General features: G+C 37.4%; 1 protein-coding gene across 4 annotated transcripts in view; it reads left to right on the forward strand.

Moving 5' to 3' along the window:
* The window catches only part of COL12A1 (collagen type XII alpha 1 chain), a 128,618-nt gene that overhangs the window by 14,229 nt on the left and 96,635 nt on the right, over positions 1-17,754 (forward strand). For 2 of the 4 annotated variants that reach the window (XM_015136786.3, XM_015136785.3), the window contains exons 6-13: positions 1,619-1,882; positions 2,053-2,217; positions 2,892-3,065; positions 7,270-7,560; positions 7,786-8,388; positions 10,224-10,496; positions 13,510-13,782; positions 16,891-17,163. The exons of the other annotated variants lie outside the window; for them this stretch is intronic. In XM_015136786.3, the coding sequence (XP_014992272.3) occupies positions 1,619-1,882; positions 2,053-2,217; positions 2,892-3,065; positions 7,270-7,560; positions 7,786-8,388; positions 10,224-10,496; positions 13,510-13,782; positions 16,891-17,163 (2,316 nt within the window). The remainder of the gene's footprint in view (positions 1-1,618; positions 1,883-2,052; positions 2,218-2,891; positions 3,066-7,269; positions 7,561-7,785; positions 8,389-10,223; positions 10,497-13,509; positions 13,783-16,890; positions 17,164-17,754) is intronic. 4 annotated transcript variants of the gene reach the window in all.

Genomic DNA, 17,754 nt, shown 5'->3' on the forward strand with positions numbered 1-17,754 from the left:
TTCCTGCAGGATTTTGGCAATAGGTGAAAACAAAGCATATTTCAGGACTCAGCTCGTTTCTCAAAGACAAACTGATAGCAGTAGGTGGCACTTAGGAATATATGAGAAATACAAGGCTGGAACATGAGAGAGATGCCCTCAGCTAGTGTTCAAAGCAATACAATTGTCATGAAAATACTTTTCTAAGTCTATGTGTATGTTATGCTCCTCTCTAGGTTATTTACATGGCCTTAGTTGAAAAAGTTGTAACCTTTTTCAGAGTCTCTATAACACACCTCTTATAAATTGGTGCATTTGTAATCAGATGAAAGCAATTTTATTTAGTCTAGATCTTGCAGTTATTAGCCTCCTTTTGTCTTATATTGCTTTGTCTGACTTATGGGGATAGATCCTTAAGGGGTTTCTTGGACTTCTAATTTTGTCACCTTCTAAAACTTGGATTTATGACCTAGAATGACAATAAAAAGATTATAAACATAAAGGTCTCTTTATCTGGAAATATTCCCTCCAGACCACTGTTTATCATTATTTCAGATGCTAATATTTTTAACAATTAGTACTGATTTTAAATTGAAGTATTATGCCAAGTATTGACTTTTTAATAGGCTTGAACTGACCTATTAAATAGTGTGCAAAACTTATTTAAGAATACAACTTGTATTTGGCTTGCAAAATTTTCCAGCACCCTCTCCTTCTCTTCCTAGCCAAATACTTCTTTTATTACCTACCAACTGACTGCAAGGACAAAGTCATCTTCAGAAAATTCACTTGGTATTGCATTACAAATACAGATTTTCATAAAACCAACTTGACCTCTACCATAGAAAGAAGGAAAGATAACATATTCAGTTATAAAAGCTGATCATTGTATTCTGATAATTTCAGAATACCACATGGATTTTTAACTTTTGAATAAAAATAATTGTTTACCCTCTTTGTTCACTAAAAGTAGGTTTTAATTGTCGAATTTAAATATATTGATAATTAGGACTAGATATTTTGGCTATTTTGCATAATTTTATGCTTGTTTTTACTTCTGTTAGGCTCCCTTAGCCCTCTAGACTAACCCTAATACAAACTTTAGATAATTATATTGAAAAGTGCAATAGAATATTAACAAATTAGGTCTTCAACTCAACTGCACTTCCTTGAATGGTGCAGCAATTATTTTGTATTTATTTGTTGATAAATACCAAGGAATAAAAACCCTTTGCTTGTATTTCTTTTGTGTGACTCCTAAATGTTTTATAAAATTTGGACTTGTAAAGAAGAGTGAGGGTATAGTTTGTAAAAATGGATAGGTTGATAGCACGAATACTTGGACTTTATGCCCCTGGAGAGCAGGTTATAGATCTGTTTGTCTCTTTTTGTATAATGTCTTATATAGCAATTTAAAGACATCTAGTTCCATGAATTCATCTTGATAAAGGCATTGAAAATGCTTCTATGTGTTGTTAGTAAAACTGTATATTCGTTTGTGCATGTGGGTGAAGAACAATCGGTGAATATGTTCTAATGAACAGAATGATTTAAGGAGCTGACATTCTTGCAATGTTAGCATGTATTGATGAGCTGATTTAATAAAGCATCATTTAAAAAGATATCAAATGTATTACAGAATGCTCTGTCAGTGCCTGGACTGATCTGATTTTCCTTGTGGATGGCTCTTGGAGTGTGGGAAGAAATAATTTCAAGTACATTTTAGACTTTATTGCTGCTCTTGTGTCTGCTTTTGATATCGGGGAAGAGAAGACAAGAGTTGGAGTTGTTCAGTACAGCTCTGATACCAGGACTGAATTTAACTTAAATCAGTACTACCAAAGGGATGAGCTTCTTGCTGCAATAAAAAAAATTCCATATAAAGGTGGCAACACAATGACAGGTATGTTCTACAGATTTCTTTAAAGTTAAAAATAAATGAAATATCTGTTTCAGAAAGAAATGACGCATTGCCTATTACATATTAAATATTTTTGACATTATTCGCATAGTTTTTGACTTTGGAAAAATTGTGTAGTACAGAGTAAATGAACATGTTTCTTTTCCCTTTAGGGGATGCCATTGATTATTTAGTTAAAAATACTTTCACGGAATCTGCTGGGGCAAGAGTTGGCTTTCCTAAAGTGGCAATTATTATTACGGATGGAAAATCCCAGGATGAAGTGGAAATTCCAGCAAGAGAGCTTCGTAATGTTGGAGTTGAAGTTTTCTCCTTGGGTAGGTTAAGTTCAGTTAATTATTTCCATTTTACAACTCCTGCAGTATGCTTAATGTTTAGGAAGATGAAATATTGATTCCTTAAGGAAGGATGCTATTAGAAGTGTTTACTGCATTTTTATAGTGTAATATTAAAGACTTAAATTGTCTTTAAGTAAAAATTCTGCTTATCTATTTCCCTTATATAACTCCCTTAGCATATGTATTTAGGAAGGTGGTATTCACATTCTTTGCCAGCTCTCTACTTTTCAAAGAATGCTGGACCAATGATTCTAATAAAGATCCTCCTTGTATTATCATTAAGTGTTTTTTATGTGTTTCCTATATTATGTAATACTTGAAGAATTCAGAGGGCTCCAGCTTATTCAGGACTCTGGAAGAAAAAAGTATTATCTTTACAGATGGCAAAGACATATGATGGTATGGTTGGGATGAAAGCCCACTCTGTTTAACTAACCATTTGTTTTCCTCTTTGGCTGGCCACTCTATGTCAAATTACAAAATGTTTTTGTCATCTGTGCAGTTGCACATTCGTTATGAAGCAAAGCAATCTGGCTTATGACTTAATAATGATTTGAATATGTCTTCAGTTGTGAAAGACAGAGAAAACGAACTCCTCCAAGTCAATTGGCACATTTCCCATTTCAATATGTCCTTATCCTTTTGTTTCAAAGGCATTAAAGCTGCAGATGCAAAAGAACTCAAACAAATTGCCTCCACACCTTCACTGAACCATGTTTTCAATGTGGCCAACTTTGATGCAATCGTGGATATTCAGAATGAGATCATCTCCCAGGTGTGCTCAGGTGTTGATGAACAACTTGGTGAATTGGTTAGTGGAGAAGAAGGTGAGTAGACTGTGTAGTATTCCCCATGTGTTAGTCTTTTCCATTGTTTGAGTATTTATAGTTTTATAGTTATCTTAGAAGTAGACATACTTAAATATTTCTTCCAGTGATTCTCCAATTGTATACTCCATTTGCATTGTTTTTTAGCAACTCAACTTGTTGATACCATTTGCATTGTTTTTCCTTCCAGTGGAACATTCAATAAAATGTATCATTGCAAAGTTCTTAAAATTTTTTTTTGGGAGTGACAAGTTATGATTTACTCTTTTGTTTAAGACTCTTTTGTGTACGTTGAATGTCTGTCTGATTATGCTATTATGGTACTTGCTTTAATTATCTTGCACTCTGATTTAAACGTTGATGGGCTGGAAAGACATTTGCAACTTAAAATAATAAAAATGTTTCTGTTAACTGGCTAAGGACAAGGGTTTTCTATTATTATACTCTGTGTAATGTTTTGAAAACTTTTAAGAATATTTCAAAGGTCAGTCAATGTGATCATTCCATTAGAAAATTCTCTCATTTCTATTAGTTATTACTTCTAAATACATGGGAGAAAGAAGAGACATTTCAAAAGCATCCTTTTGAACATTAAAAATAACAACCTTAAGCCTTTATATTTTTCCATCATTGTTCTCCTCTCAGCCTGAGAATCATTAAGTGATTAAACATACATTCTAAATAGCGACATCTTTAATCATACAAACTCTTTAATCTTCAATCTCAACATTTTGTCAAAATGTTCATTGGTCCTAATTCTGTCTCAGAACCTCTCATTACTTCATGGGCTCTCAATCTGTTCCTTTGTTTTACTGTCTAATGTCCATCCTTTTTGCTTTGTATTATTATAAAATCCATCTCATTCACCTCTACTTTTCTCTGATTATTTCTCTCTACTCAATCTTTTAAACAGTTTAATTCTTCCTGGGGTGCAGTTGCATGTATGCAAGGGTAGGCCAAACTTTTTTGCTGCCACTGTTGGAACTTTCCCTGTGTAGGAGGGGGCTGGGGCTGCATCACAGGTGTTCACATTTCTCTTTAGTGTCTTTTCTCTTCTGCTGGACTAACCTGAGGCTTCTCTTCTACTGGACTAGCCTGTACTGCCTCTGTATCCCTCAGGTTTGGCCAAATTTCCATGTGGCATCTCTGTGGCTTCCCTCCTACTACTTTTTACGGAAACATAATTTTTAAATATATATATATTTTTAAAATTATTTTCATTTTTTAAACTTTTAAGTTCAGGGGTACATGTACAGGTTTGTTACATAGATAAACTTGTTTCAGGGGGGTTTGTTGTACAGATCATTTCGTTACCCAGGTATTAAGCCTAGTACCTATTAGTTATTTTTCCTGATACTTTCCCTCCTTCTACCTTCAACCCTCCAATAGGCCCCAATGTGTGTGTTGTTTCTCTCTATGTATCCATGTGTTCTCATCATTTAGCCCCCAGTTATAAGCAAGAACATGTGGTATTTGGTTTTCTGTTCCTGTGTTAGTTTGCTAAGGATAATGGCCTCTAGTTCTATCCATGTCCCTGCAAAGGACATGGTCTTATTCTTTTTCATGGCTGTATAGTATTCCATGGTATACATGTCCCACATTTTCCTTATCCAGTCTATCATTGATGGGGTTTTTTGTTAATTCCAAGTCTTTGATATTGTGAATAGTGCTGCAGTGGATATACGTGTGCATGTATCTTTATAATAGGATGATTTATATTCCTTGGGTATATACCCAGTAATGGGATTGCTGGGTCAAATGGTGTTTCTGTTCTTAGTTCTTTGAGGAATTGTTGCACTGTCTTCCACAATGGTTGAACTAATTTACACTCCTACCAACAGTATATAGGCATTCCTTTTTCTCCAGTACCTCACCAGCATTTGTTATTTTTTGACTTTTTAATAGTAGCCATTCTGACTGGTGTGAGATGGTGTCTCATTGTGGTTTTGATTTGCGTTTCTCTAATAATCAGGGATGTTGAACTTTTTTTTGTATTATTGTTGACCACATGGATGTCTTCTTTTGAAAAGTGTCTGTTTATGTCCTTTGCCCACTTTTTAATGGGGCTGTGTGTTGTTTTCTTGTAAATTTGTTTATGTTCCTTATAGATGCTGGATATTAGACCTTTGTTGGATGCATAGTTTGCAAAAATTTTCTCCCATTTTGTATGTTGTCTGTTTACTCTGTTGGTAGTTTCTTTTGAGTTTCTTTTGCTGTGTAGAAACTCTTTAGTTTAATTAGATCCCATTTGTCAATTTTTGTTTTCATTGCAATTGCTTTTGGCATCTTTGTCATGAAATCTATGTCCTGAATGGTATTGCCTAGTTGTTTTCCAGGATTTTGACAGTTTTGGGTCTTACATTTAAGTCTTTAGTCCATCTTGAGTTAATTTTTTTAATATGGTGTAAGGAAGGGGTCCAGATTCAATCTTCTGCATATGGCTAGCCAGTTATCTGGGCACAATTTATTGAATAGGGAGTCCTTTCCCCATTGCTTGTTTTTGTCAGGGTTGTTGAAGATCAGATGGTTGTAGGTGTTCAGTCTTACTTCTGGATTCTCTATTCTGTACCATTGGTCTAGATGTCTGTTTTTGTACCAGTACTATGCTGTTTTGGTTACCACAGCCCTGTAATATAGTTTGAAGTCAGATAGTGTGACACCTCCAGCTTTGTTCTTTCTGCTTAGGATTGCCTCAGATATTCGGATTCTTTTTTGTTCCATATGAAATTTAAAATACTTGTTTCTAGTTCTGTGAAGAATCTCAATGGTAGTTTATTAGGAATAGCGGTCAATCTATAGATTGCTTTTGGCAGTATGGCCATTTTAATGATATTGATTCTTTCTATTTATGAGCATGGAATGTTTTCCATTGTCATCTCTGATTTCTTTGAGCAGTGGTTTGTAGTTCCTCTTGTAGAGATCTTTCACCTAACTAGATGGCTGTATTCCTAGGTATTTTATTCTATTATTCACAACTCCCATTGTGAATGGGAGTTCGTTCCTGATTTGGCTCTCAACTTGACTGTTGTTGTGTATAGGAATGCTAGCAATTTTTGCACATTGATTTTATATCCTGAGACTTTGCTAAAGTTGTTTATCAACTTAATAAGCTTTTTGGCTGAGACTATGCAGTTTTCTAGAGGGATTATGTCATCTGCAAACAGGGGTAGTTTGACTTCCTTTCTTTATATTCGGATGCTTTTTATTTCTTTTTCTTGCTTGATTGCTCTGGCCAGAACTTCCAATCCTATGTTGAACAGGAGTGTTGAGAGAGGGCAACCTCATCTTGTGCTAGTTTTCAAGAGAAATACTTCCAGCTTTTGCCTATTCAGTATAAACATCATTTTTGTGTGCTACATCTGATTTTTTTTTTGAGGAGGTGATGTGTAAATTTGGGCCTTTTTACACACACTTTTTGCAGGTTGATTTGTAAACACTTAGAACTATATCTTCTGGGAAGTTGATTCCATTGACAAATCCAGAATTTTGATATCATCTGAAATATCTTAAAATACTTTATATTAACAGTCAAATGCATGACTATGTTCTATGTTGAGTAAGGATCACCATTTTTTAGAGGATTGATATGTGTGTGTCAATATGCATGTTATAAGTCATTGTTTCCCCTCTGTTTGGTGGCACTGTGAACATAGTTGAACTTTTTTTCTTACCCTGAAACTAGTGAAAATAAAATTGTTTAAAATTATAAGAACTTGTCATTTAAGAACTACTAAATGCTTTATCTTTCTTGGCATATTATAAAGTATCTTTTAAAGATTCCACTTTTATGATGTCATTAAGAGAGAAAAATTCCATAAAGAATTGAATGAAGCATTGATTTAACAAATATTTATCAAGTGCCTACTTTGGTACTTGAGAATGAAGACAATGAGTGAATACTAAAACCAGAATGGAAATCTTGGTTTCAGAGAAGAATTAGGCCTGAGGTGTCCCAACATTAATTTCTTCCAAATACTTTCTTATTCCATTAACTTCTCAGCAATTTGACTAAAAGCCAAGTGTCGAGCCACTTTTGGTTTGATAGGGACATGTGAAATTGGAGACTGAGGAGGGTATTGGGCAACTCTTTTCAATGTATTCAGGATTAATTTGAATAAGGAGATTTGAAGGTCCAAACCTAAAGACTAAATTAATAAGGTTACATTTCACTGTTATTAATCACTGTCTGCTTGTAACTTTTTAGTTGTTGAGCCTCCTTCAAATTTGATTGCCGTGGAAGTCTCTTCAAAATACGTTAAGCTAAGTTGGAATCCATCTGCTAGTCCAGTGACTGGCTACAAAGTCATCCTCACACCAATGACAGCAGGAAGCCGACAGCACGCTCTGAGTGTGGGGCCTCAGACAACCACGCTCAGTGTTCGTGACCTCTCAGCAGACACAGAATACCAGATCAGTGTTTCTGCCATGAAGGGAATGACATCCAGTGAACCCATCTCAATAATGGAGAAGACTCAGCCAATGAAAGTACAAGTGGGTGAGTTAATGTGTGCATCATGTGTTTGGAATATGTGGAGGTCTGTTTGACAGAATGCCTTACTTGTTAGGACTTAGTTTTGAATGAAATATTTGCAGTAGTTTTTTTTTTTTTTTTTTTTTTTTTTTTTTTTTTTTAAGAAGCATGCTTACTAAGCAAGCTAGATATGTATATTTTAATTATGAATATGTATTGAAGTTTAATGTACATTTTTTCTCTTTACAGAATGCTCACGTGGTGTGGATATAAAAGCCGATATTGTGTTTTTGGTTGATGGCTCCTATAGCATTGGGATTGCAAACTTTGTTAAAGTTAGAGCCTTTTTGGAAGTTCTTGTAAAAAGTTTTGAAATTTCACCAAATAGGGTCCAGATTAGTCTTGTCCAATACAGCCGGGATCCTCATACTGAGTTCACTTTGAAAAAATTCACCAAAGTGGAAGATATAATTGAAGCAATAAACACCTTCCCTTACAGAGGAGGATCTACAAATACTGGCAAAGCAATGACTTATGTCAGAGAGAAAATATTTGTGCCTAGCAAGGGATCAAGAAGCAATGTGCCAAAGGTCATGATTCTTATCACGGATGGGAAATCGTCAGATGCTTTCAGAGATCCTGCGATAAAACTAAGGAATTCAGATGTTGAAATCTTCGCAGTTGGTGTGAAAGATGCTGTTCGCTCAGAATTAGAAGCTATTGCCTCTCCTCCCGCAGAGACCCATGTGTTCACAGTGGAAGATTTTGATGCTTTTCAGAGGATATCTTTTGAACTCACGCAGTCTATCTGCCTTAGAATTGAGCAAGAATTGGCAGCTATAAAGAAGAAAGGTTAGTAGACTTTGAGAGTAAAAGTTATTTCTTCATGAACAAAGCATTTTGGTTTCTAAAATTGTGGATTATGTGCTTCTTCAATTCTTTTTATAGACAAGAAAAAGTAACTTTTCTACGTTATTGAAAACTATTGAACTTAGTTTACTTAGCTCTGAGATATGACTTTCTCCTGGGTATGGTTCATATTTTGGTTGGTGAAAAAGCTGTTTACTCATAAGAGTCATGAGATGTTTCTGTTCCTAGATCCTCAAACAGGTTTAGGAACAAGTTTTATCATATGTATGTGTCATTTAGAATCCAAGTCCCAAGTATGGGGTGTTCACTATGTGTTGGATACTGAGCTGGGTCCTTCAACTCAAAGGTGATGAGAATATAGTCCTGCACCTTTGGATTCTTTTTATGCATTTCCTGGATCATTTTGGGCATCGTTTGTCACATCTGGAATTTTCTTCATTTGCCTGATCTACTTTTCGATGTTTAATTAAAAGTCCCATCCCTTGAGTTTAATGTCCTTTTCAGGGACGTGGATGAAGCTGGAAACCATCATTCTCAGCAAACTAACACAAGAACAGAAAACCGAACACTGCATGTTCTCACTCATATGTGGGAGTTGAACAATGAGAACACATGGACACGGGGGTGGGGGCATCACACACTGGGACCTGTTGGGAGGGCTGGGGGAGGGATGGCATTAGAAGAAATACCTAATGTAGATGACCAGTTGATGGGTGCAGCAAACCACCATGGCACGTTTATACCTATGTAACAAACCTGCATGTTCTGCACATGTACCCCAGAACTCAAAGTATAATAATAATAAAAAAATCCCATCCTTTTCATGAAGCCTTCCTCAACTGTAACTGTCTTAGCACTATCATGCTATCACTTTCATCAGTTGGCTTTCCTATGTACTGCTTTTTTTTTTTTTTTTTTTTTGAGACAGGGTCTCACTCTGTCATCCAGGCTGGAGTGCAGTGGTGCAACCTATGCTCGTTGCAATATCTGCCTCCCCAGTTCAAGCAATTCTTGCACCTCAGCCTCCCCAGTAGCTGGAACTACAAGAGTATGCCACCATGCCTAGCTAATTTTTCTATTTTTTTTTTTTTTTGGTAAAGATGGGGTTTCATCATGTTGGCCAATCTGGTCTTGAACTCCTGACCTCAGGTGATCCACCCACCTCATTCTCCCAAAGTGCTGAGATTATAGGCATTAGCCCCCACGACCTTCCTGCTTTTTTTTTTTTTTATGGTTGTTAATAATGTTGCATTGTCTCGTTTCTCCATTTTGATTGTGTGCCCCCTAAGGATATACTGTATGTGTTAAATATTGTCTCTTTCTATGATTTGGTTTAATAACTGCTTAATTTAATAAACATTTTGTTGTTGGGAAAAATTCCTTAATTTTTACTTTGAAATATTTGTCTGAAAACCACCAAAGGTTAATATCCAAGTACCAGGGATGAATGGGAAAATGTGGATGGTTCATTTTTGGTCTGCTATGGTTTAAATATTCCAGTTGTGGGCAAGGCCATTCTATTGCTACTGCTTTAAGAATCTCAAAATTCACATTCAAATTTCATCACTCATTTAAATAGCAGAAGTTAGTATTATGGATAGTCAAGGTGAATAATCAAGATCTCTTGTTGGGTTGTAAGTTGGGGGGTGGGCTTTCTCCCAATGGTCAAATGTAGATGAGGTACTCAGTACAGTGGTCTCAATGAGCACCATTCTCCCAAATTAATATAACCCATTTTATAAACATTTAAATATTGGTTACGGTTTTGTTTTATAGATTCAAACATTTTTAACTTTTTTTTTTTTTTTTTTAAATAGCTTACGTCCCTCCAAAGGATCTTAGTTTTTCAGAAGTGACTTCTTATGGTTTCAAAACCAACTGGTCTCCAGCTGGAGAAAATGTTTTTTCATATCGCATCACCTACAAGGAAGCGACTGGGGATGACGAGGTCACTGTGGTGGAGCCAGCATCGAGCACCAGTGTTGTTCTCAGCAACCTGAAGCCAGAGACCCTGTATTTGGTCAATGTGACTGCGGAGTATGAGGATGGCTTCAGCATTCCCTTAGCTGGAGAGGAGACCACCGAAGAAGGTGTGATGGGGGTTTCTGCCACTGTTTTTCAAAAATGAATGATTTATTGCAGTACAAAGTTAATAACCATCTGCTTTATAGTTCAGAATTGCCAGTGCCTTTGTAAGACTTGGCATCTTTTAAAGACAGCTTTTCATAAATCTTTTTAGAAAGAGAAAAATAACTTTTAAGTAAAAAACCTTAGAATTCTTTTGATGAATTTGAAGTTAAGAGACCTAGAGAACTATTGATAATTATGGAATTAACTTTTGAAATACTGCTTATCCATCATTTTTGGTCCCACATTTCAGGAATGTCATGTCTTAAATCTTTCTGAAATTGTTTACTGTACTTACGGAGTTATGGCAAATATATATATACACACACACGTATATATGTTGGTAATAAGTATATTATCAATTAATTATATTCTTTTAAAAAGTTGTACTAAAGTATACATAACATATTTACCATTTTAACCATTTTTTGAGTGCACATTTTAGTGGCATTAAGTACATTCACCTTGTTGTGCTACCATCGCCACCATCCATCTTTAGAACTTGTGAAACTGAAATTCTATACTCATTAAGGAATAACTCCCCATTCCCTCCTTCCCTCTACTCTTGGAAACCACCATTCTATTTTCTGTCTCTAGGAATTAGAGACAGAATTCCTTCTGATTAACTACCTTACTTGAGAGGACTCTTTCAGTACTTGTCTTGTGCCTGGATTATTTCACATCGTAAATGTCCTCAAGGTTGATCCATGTTGTAGCGTGTGTCAGAATGCCCTCTCTACTTATGATTGAATAATATTCCACTGTATGTATGCACCACATATCTTTTAAGATGGGGTTCTTACTATGTTACCCAGGTTGGCCTCATAATCCTAGGCTCAAATGATCCTCTTGCCTCAGCCTCCTGAGTAGCTGGGACTACGGGCATATGCCATGGCGCCCTGCTTCACATTTTGTTTATCTCCCTTCATCAGTGGACATTTGGGCTGCATCTACTTTTTGTGAATATTGCTGCTATGAACATGGTGTGCAAATTTTGCCAAATGTTTTAAGCAGTATTTGTTTACATATGTACTCCTTACTGGATAGAGTTGAATATATTTGGACACACTTTGTTACGTTTGACATTTAAGGGCACCAATTTAAGTTGGTTAGTGGCAGACTAAGGCAAGGCAATTATTCTTTAACATTAGCATAGCAAAGTATCACAATAGATGTCAATTGTTGTTTCCTCTTTTGACTGGGAATAGGAGGTAAAGACCCTGGGAGAATAGTGTGAGGAATTTAAGATAGTTATAAAGAAGTATTTGCTGACAGGGATGGTACATATTGGCATACTATACTGATAAAAGCTAGAGAATCTTTTTTCTCTGAAACATTTTTTCAGATAAGATTGCTATTTTTCTTTTTTTTTTCATGGTTTACGTATATTTCTTCCTGAAGGCCACCACATAAACTAAATGGCCTAAGAAGTCCTTTCATCTTATGACTTTTGTGGTCATATAAGCGAGAAGGCCATACTCAGATATTTCTGACTTTCTGATGCTTTTCCTGTAATGCCCACACTGCTACTCAATGACCCTGACCCTTTCTCTTCAGCATTTTGGGAGGGGAATGGGAAATCTGTCTCAAGAGAGGACTTGTCTCAGGGTTTTTGAGTAGAAGTCACTCCATTCATACACACTCTAGTTTTTGGTCATTGGGCTACTACAATGGAGTTGGGTAATGTCTTTTCAGTTATATTGTCTGTAATGGAATCTGGGATTTAAATTTTTTTTAGTTGATAAGAAAGTTTCCAATGTAATACTTTCATTAAGCTAACAATTATAGAGCTTCTGCTTGTGTCAGATGCTCTGCTAAATGTTTTCCATAGATTATCTCATTTAACCACTTAAATAATCCTATAAATAGTCATGTTTTGCTGCTAGGATAATCTACGGCTCAGAATTACATATCTATTAAGCTTCAGAGCTAGGATTCCAACCCATCAGTCTATCTGCTGATTTGTTCTGACTTGTTTAATCTTTTTCCTTCCAATACAAAATGAATCATGGGTGTAAGTTGGCCAAGTACCATTTCTTTCCTTCCTGGAGAGATATACTTCCTTCCTTTCTCTTCTAGAGAGATATACTTCCTTCCTTTCTTTCTCCCTGGAGTGATCTATTGATGTGTTGAATATTTAAGTAAACTTCTAAATGTCTGTGTGATACATGCCAGGCATGTTGTACAAGGCTTTCACCCCAGTGGACTGAGAAGACAAAGACCTTTAGTTCATCTTTCCTGAATATATTGTCTATAGAGACAGTTGGCCCCACTGAGCAAGAGGGTCATTTAAACATGTTTACTGAACACAAAACCAAATGATGTTCTCATTTGGGCTTAATGAAAAATGCATTTAAAATTATGAGTCTGTGGGTGTTACCCATAGTGCACCTTAGCTTCAAGATGTAGATCTAATGAGCATTCATTAGGTACCAATTCTCTGCGTGTTCCATCCTGCGTATGGTCCAATTATTCTCCAAGTCAAGTGACTATACAGATAAAAAGTTAGTGTGGGACTGACTGGATAAGACAATTTGGTTGGGTGGGTAGACATGGTAGAGCCGGGTGTTAGGTGTTATTTTCCTAGTTTCGTGAGAAAATGTAGTAAGAGTGAAAGTCTTGGCTGCTTATATTCAAAGAAATGAATTGTTTTTATTCTTGAAGTTTATAGCAGTATAAATTTAGCATTTGATAGAATATTTATTATTTTAAAAGTTTACTATTATATACATCTTTATGTAATTAAAAAATTAACAGTACTTAGTTTCTTTCTGGATATTGTAGAATTCATATTTGCTATTTCAGAATTTAGTTAATCTCTGGCTAAATGAATGCAGAAACCGGGATGTTTGCAAATAAATTGCTCATGGATTTCTTTAGAGAAATGGTATAATTTAGTAATAAAAAAGTAATTTTTGTATTTTTCATATAAAGTCAATTTATGTTTTAACATCTGTTTTTCTTTTTTTATTTCAGTAAAAGGAGCACCTCGAAACCTAAAGGTGACAGATGAGACTACAGATAGTTTTAAAATTACTTGGACTCAAGCTCCAGGGAGAGTTTTAAGATATCGAATTATATATAGACCAGTTGCTGGTGGAGAAAGCAGAGAAGTTACCACCCCACCCAATCAGAGGAGGAGAACGCTGGAGAACTTGATTCCAGACACAAAATATGAAGTAACTGTAATTCCTGAATATTTCTCGGGACCTGGTTCTCCATTAACTGGAAACGCAGCCACTGAAGAAGGTAGAGGAAATATGCTTATCATATGGTGACAACCAAACTCTTAGACTAGAGGGGAAAATTGAGACAACTATCCAGATAAAAAACTCATGAGACACTTTGTTTCAATTATTTGAGTATGTTAGACCATAGTCCTTTTAGACTTAAGTTTAATTTTTTTTTTTTTACTTAATCATGACATTATTTACTTGTGTTGATAAATTTAATTAATTAATTTATTAATTTTTTGGAGACAGAGTCTCCCTCTGTCATCCAAGCTGGAGTGCAGTGGCTCGGCTCACTGCAACCTCCGCCTCCCGGGTTCAAGCGATTCTCCTGACTCAGCCTCCCAAGTAGCTGGGATTACAGGCGCGTGCAACTACACGCAGCTAATTTTTATATTTTTAGTAGAAACAGGGTTTCACCATGTTGGCCAGGCTGGTCTGAGACTCCTGACCTCAGGGGATCTGCCTGCCTTGGCCTCCCGGTGTGTTGGGATTACAGGCATGAGCCACCATGCACGTCAATAGAATTTAAATACTAGGATATAGTCTCAATATTCTTTTAAAAATAATATTATTAAATGTTTCAATGTGAATTGAAGGATGGCTAAGAATTAAAAATCAAACTTCTATGCACCATTGAAATAGATTGCATTTTACTTCTTAAGAAAGATTTTTAAACATTAACTTGTTTTTCTTTAGATGGGATGATTAGGATCCCAGGATATATTCTGATGTTTGTTTGTTGAAATTATTAATGTTCAATATGTTATTTCATTGGGGGCAAAATGAGACATTCATAATTTTTTATTTTATTTCCTAGCTCTAATGTTTTTAAAATAGCAATAATAATGCTAAGAACACATTAGCAATAATGAAAAGTTACTGAGTACCTGTCTGGTGTCAGGTTCTGTACAAAGGGCTTTTCATATATTTTGTTTAATCCCTGCATAGTGTTTATGTTATTATTATCATCTCAGCTTTATAAGAGAATTAAGGCTGAGGAAATTAAATAATAAATCAAGACCACACAGCTAATAAATGGTGAATCTGAGTTTATGGATTTTACTGCCCTACTGCAGACATTTACAAGGAGTATCCATATAGCTTGGTCTGCATCACCCTTCTCTGTCTCACTGCCTTCCCTCCCACTGCATCACTCTACCCACTCCTACTGCATTCCTCTCCCTCCTCCCCCACTGCATCACGCTCCCACCGCCCACTGCACTCCCTCCCACTGCATCACTCTCCCTCCTTCCACTGCATCACTCTCCCATCTGCCACTGCTTCACTCTCCCACCTCTCACAGCATCCCTTTCCCTCCTCCCACTGCATCACTCTCCCTCCTCCCACTGCATCACTCTCCCTCCTTCCACTGCATCACTCTCCCTCCTCCCACTGTATCACTCTCCCTCTTCCCCCACCGCATCACGCTCCCACTGCCCACTGCCTTCCCTCCCACTGTATCACTCTCCCTCTTCCCACTGCAATACTCTCCCACCTCCCACTGAATCACTCTCCCTCCTTCCACTGCATTCCTCTTCCTCCTCCCACTGCATTTCTCTCCCCCCACTGCATCACTCCCCCTCCTCCCCTACTGCATCATGCTCCCACCACCCACTGCTGTCCCTCCCCCTGCATCTCTCTACCTACTCCCACAGCATCCCTCTCCCTCCATCCCACTGCATCTCTTTCCCTCCTCCCACTGCATCTCTCTCCCTCCTCCCACTGCATCCCTCTTACTCCCTCTCACTGCATCTCTCTCCCTCCATCCCACTGCATCTCTTCTCCTCCTACTGCATCCCTCTCCCTCCTCCCACTGCATCTCTCCCCCTCCTCCCACTGCATCTCTCTCCCTCCTGGCACTGCATCCCTCTCCCTCCTCCCACTGCATCCCTCTCCCTCCTCCCACTGCATCCCTCTCCCTCCTCCCACTGCATCCCTCTCCCTCCTCCCACTGCATCTCTCCCCCTCCTCCTACTGCATCTCTCTCCCTCCTGGCACTGCATCCCTCTCCCTCCTCCCACTGCATCCCTCTCCCTCCTCCCACTGCATCCCTCTCCCTCCCTCCCACTGCATCCCTCTCCCTCCTCCCACTGCATCCCTCTCCCTCCTCCCACTGCATCCCTCTCCCTCCTCCCACAGCATCCCTCTCCCTCCTCCCTTTGCATCTCTCTCCCTCCGTCCCACTGCATCTCTCTCCCTCCTCCCACTGCATCTCTTTCCCTCCTTTCACTGCTTCACTCTCCTCTCTTCCCCCTGCAACCTAGCTCAATAGTCTGTTCTGCTACAGAGGCTTTCTCTTTTACCTGCTTTCTTCCTCCTGTCTTCCATTGGTGAAGTGTGACTACTTCATTGTTTTTCTCTCTTGCTGAGAGTCTAGGGCTCTTTGTGCTGGGCACCATAATGTGACCCAATACCTCTTCATCTTTCTATTTTCTGGAGTAAAACTGGCTGGCTTTTATATGCTCAGTGGAGAGTGACATAGGACTCGGTTCCTTAGGAACCTTCAAAGAGGACATGACCAATCTACAAGGAAAGTCATGAAATAGCAAACATCACAGCTACAAAAAGATGGGGTGGTCCCTGGGGATTTATACCCAAGGCTGGGTCTCACTGAGCTGTTTTTTTCCTCTTACTTTTTTTCCCTCTAGGGACAGCATTATGTTTATAATTTATCATTTTTATTATATCAGAATTAGTTCCTGGGTGTTACCTTTAGATGTTCATAGCATTACACTGATTAACTGTTTTTACTGAAGATTTCTTAAAGGAATTAAAGTCTGCATTGTAATACTAATCAACATGTATACATTTTATAATGCTTCCTTCCACTTTTAAGGAAATACAGGGAAACTATCTTATAGGAAATATTCTAACATGAAATATTTTACTTGGAAGATTTTAACCTTTGTAAAAACAGAAAAGGGACTGGATATCTTTCCCCTTGTTTCTACTAACATATAGGGTCTGATTTAGCTTTGTTGGCTAGTAAACAGTAAAAATTGTCATAGTCTCACCCAGGGTATAAATTTGTTGTAGTGCACATGCATATGTAAAGTAACGAAATGTTTTTCAAGTCATTTTATTAAATAATGGGTTTTGATGATGTTGTCATTTTTTAATGAAGTTAGAGGGAATCCAAGAGACTTAAGAGTTTCTGACCCTACGACGTCTACTATGAAATTATCTTGGAGTGGGGCACCAGGAAAAGTGAAACAGTATCTCGTCACATATACCCCAGTGGCAGGGGGTGAAACTCAAGAGGTCACTGTGAGGGGAGATACAACCAATACGGTGCTGCGGGGATTGAAGGAAGGGACACAATACGCCTTATCTGTGACAGCCTTGTATGCGTCTGGGGCTGGAGATGCCCTCTTTGGTGAAGGAACAACACTTGAAGGTAATTACCATCATATTTTCTGAAAATCTAGGAACTTGTTTGCGGTGCTGCCTCTAGGAAGCTTAAAATGTTTTCAGAGAATGAATCTAGAAGTGTGCAATCCTTTCTCTTAAAAAGAATATATATTGAAAAATAAATAACCATAAAGCTGTCTGTTATTCAGAGATGTAGAATGTAAGCAGCTGAAAAAATTAAACTTGATTAAGAAGTGCCTTGGGGAGCTGGATGCATAATAAGGCCAAAGAAATGTGTTTATAATTCCATGGGTTGGTTGAAAGGAGAATAGGTGTATGACATTCAGAGGGGGAAGGGACCTTGGGAAACATCTATGTAAAAAGGTTTGGATTGCCCAAGTTTATGCAGCTAGTTCTATCTTTCTGGTCCAGATAGGAACCATTTTCTGACTTCCATTCAAGTGCTCTTTTCATTCACCATGCATAAAAGCTCAAGAAATATAAGAACCCAAGTTTCTATTTGTTTTCTACGTAATTTCTGAAATTCCGTTCTGTATTAAATGTTCAAAGTGATTGTGATAAAGTACTTAGTAAGAAACATCAGCAATACTGGAGCGGTTTCCTTGGCTCTTTAGAG

Source organism: Macaca mulatta, chromosome 4 (genome assembly GCF_049350105.2).
Source record: "Macaca mulatta isolate MMU2019108-1 chromosome 4, T2T-MMU8v2.0, whole genome shotgun sequence".
Classification (NCBI taxonomy): Eukaryota; Metazoa; Chordata; class Mammalia; order Primates; family Cercopithecidae; genus Macaca; species Macaca mulatta.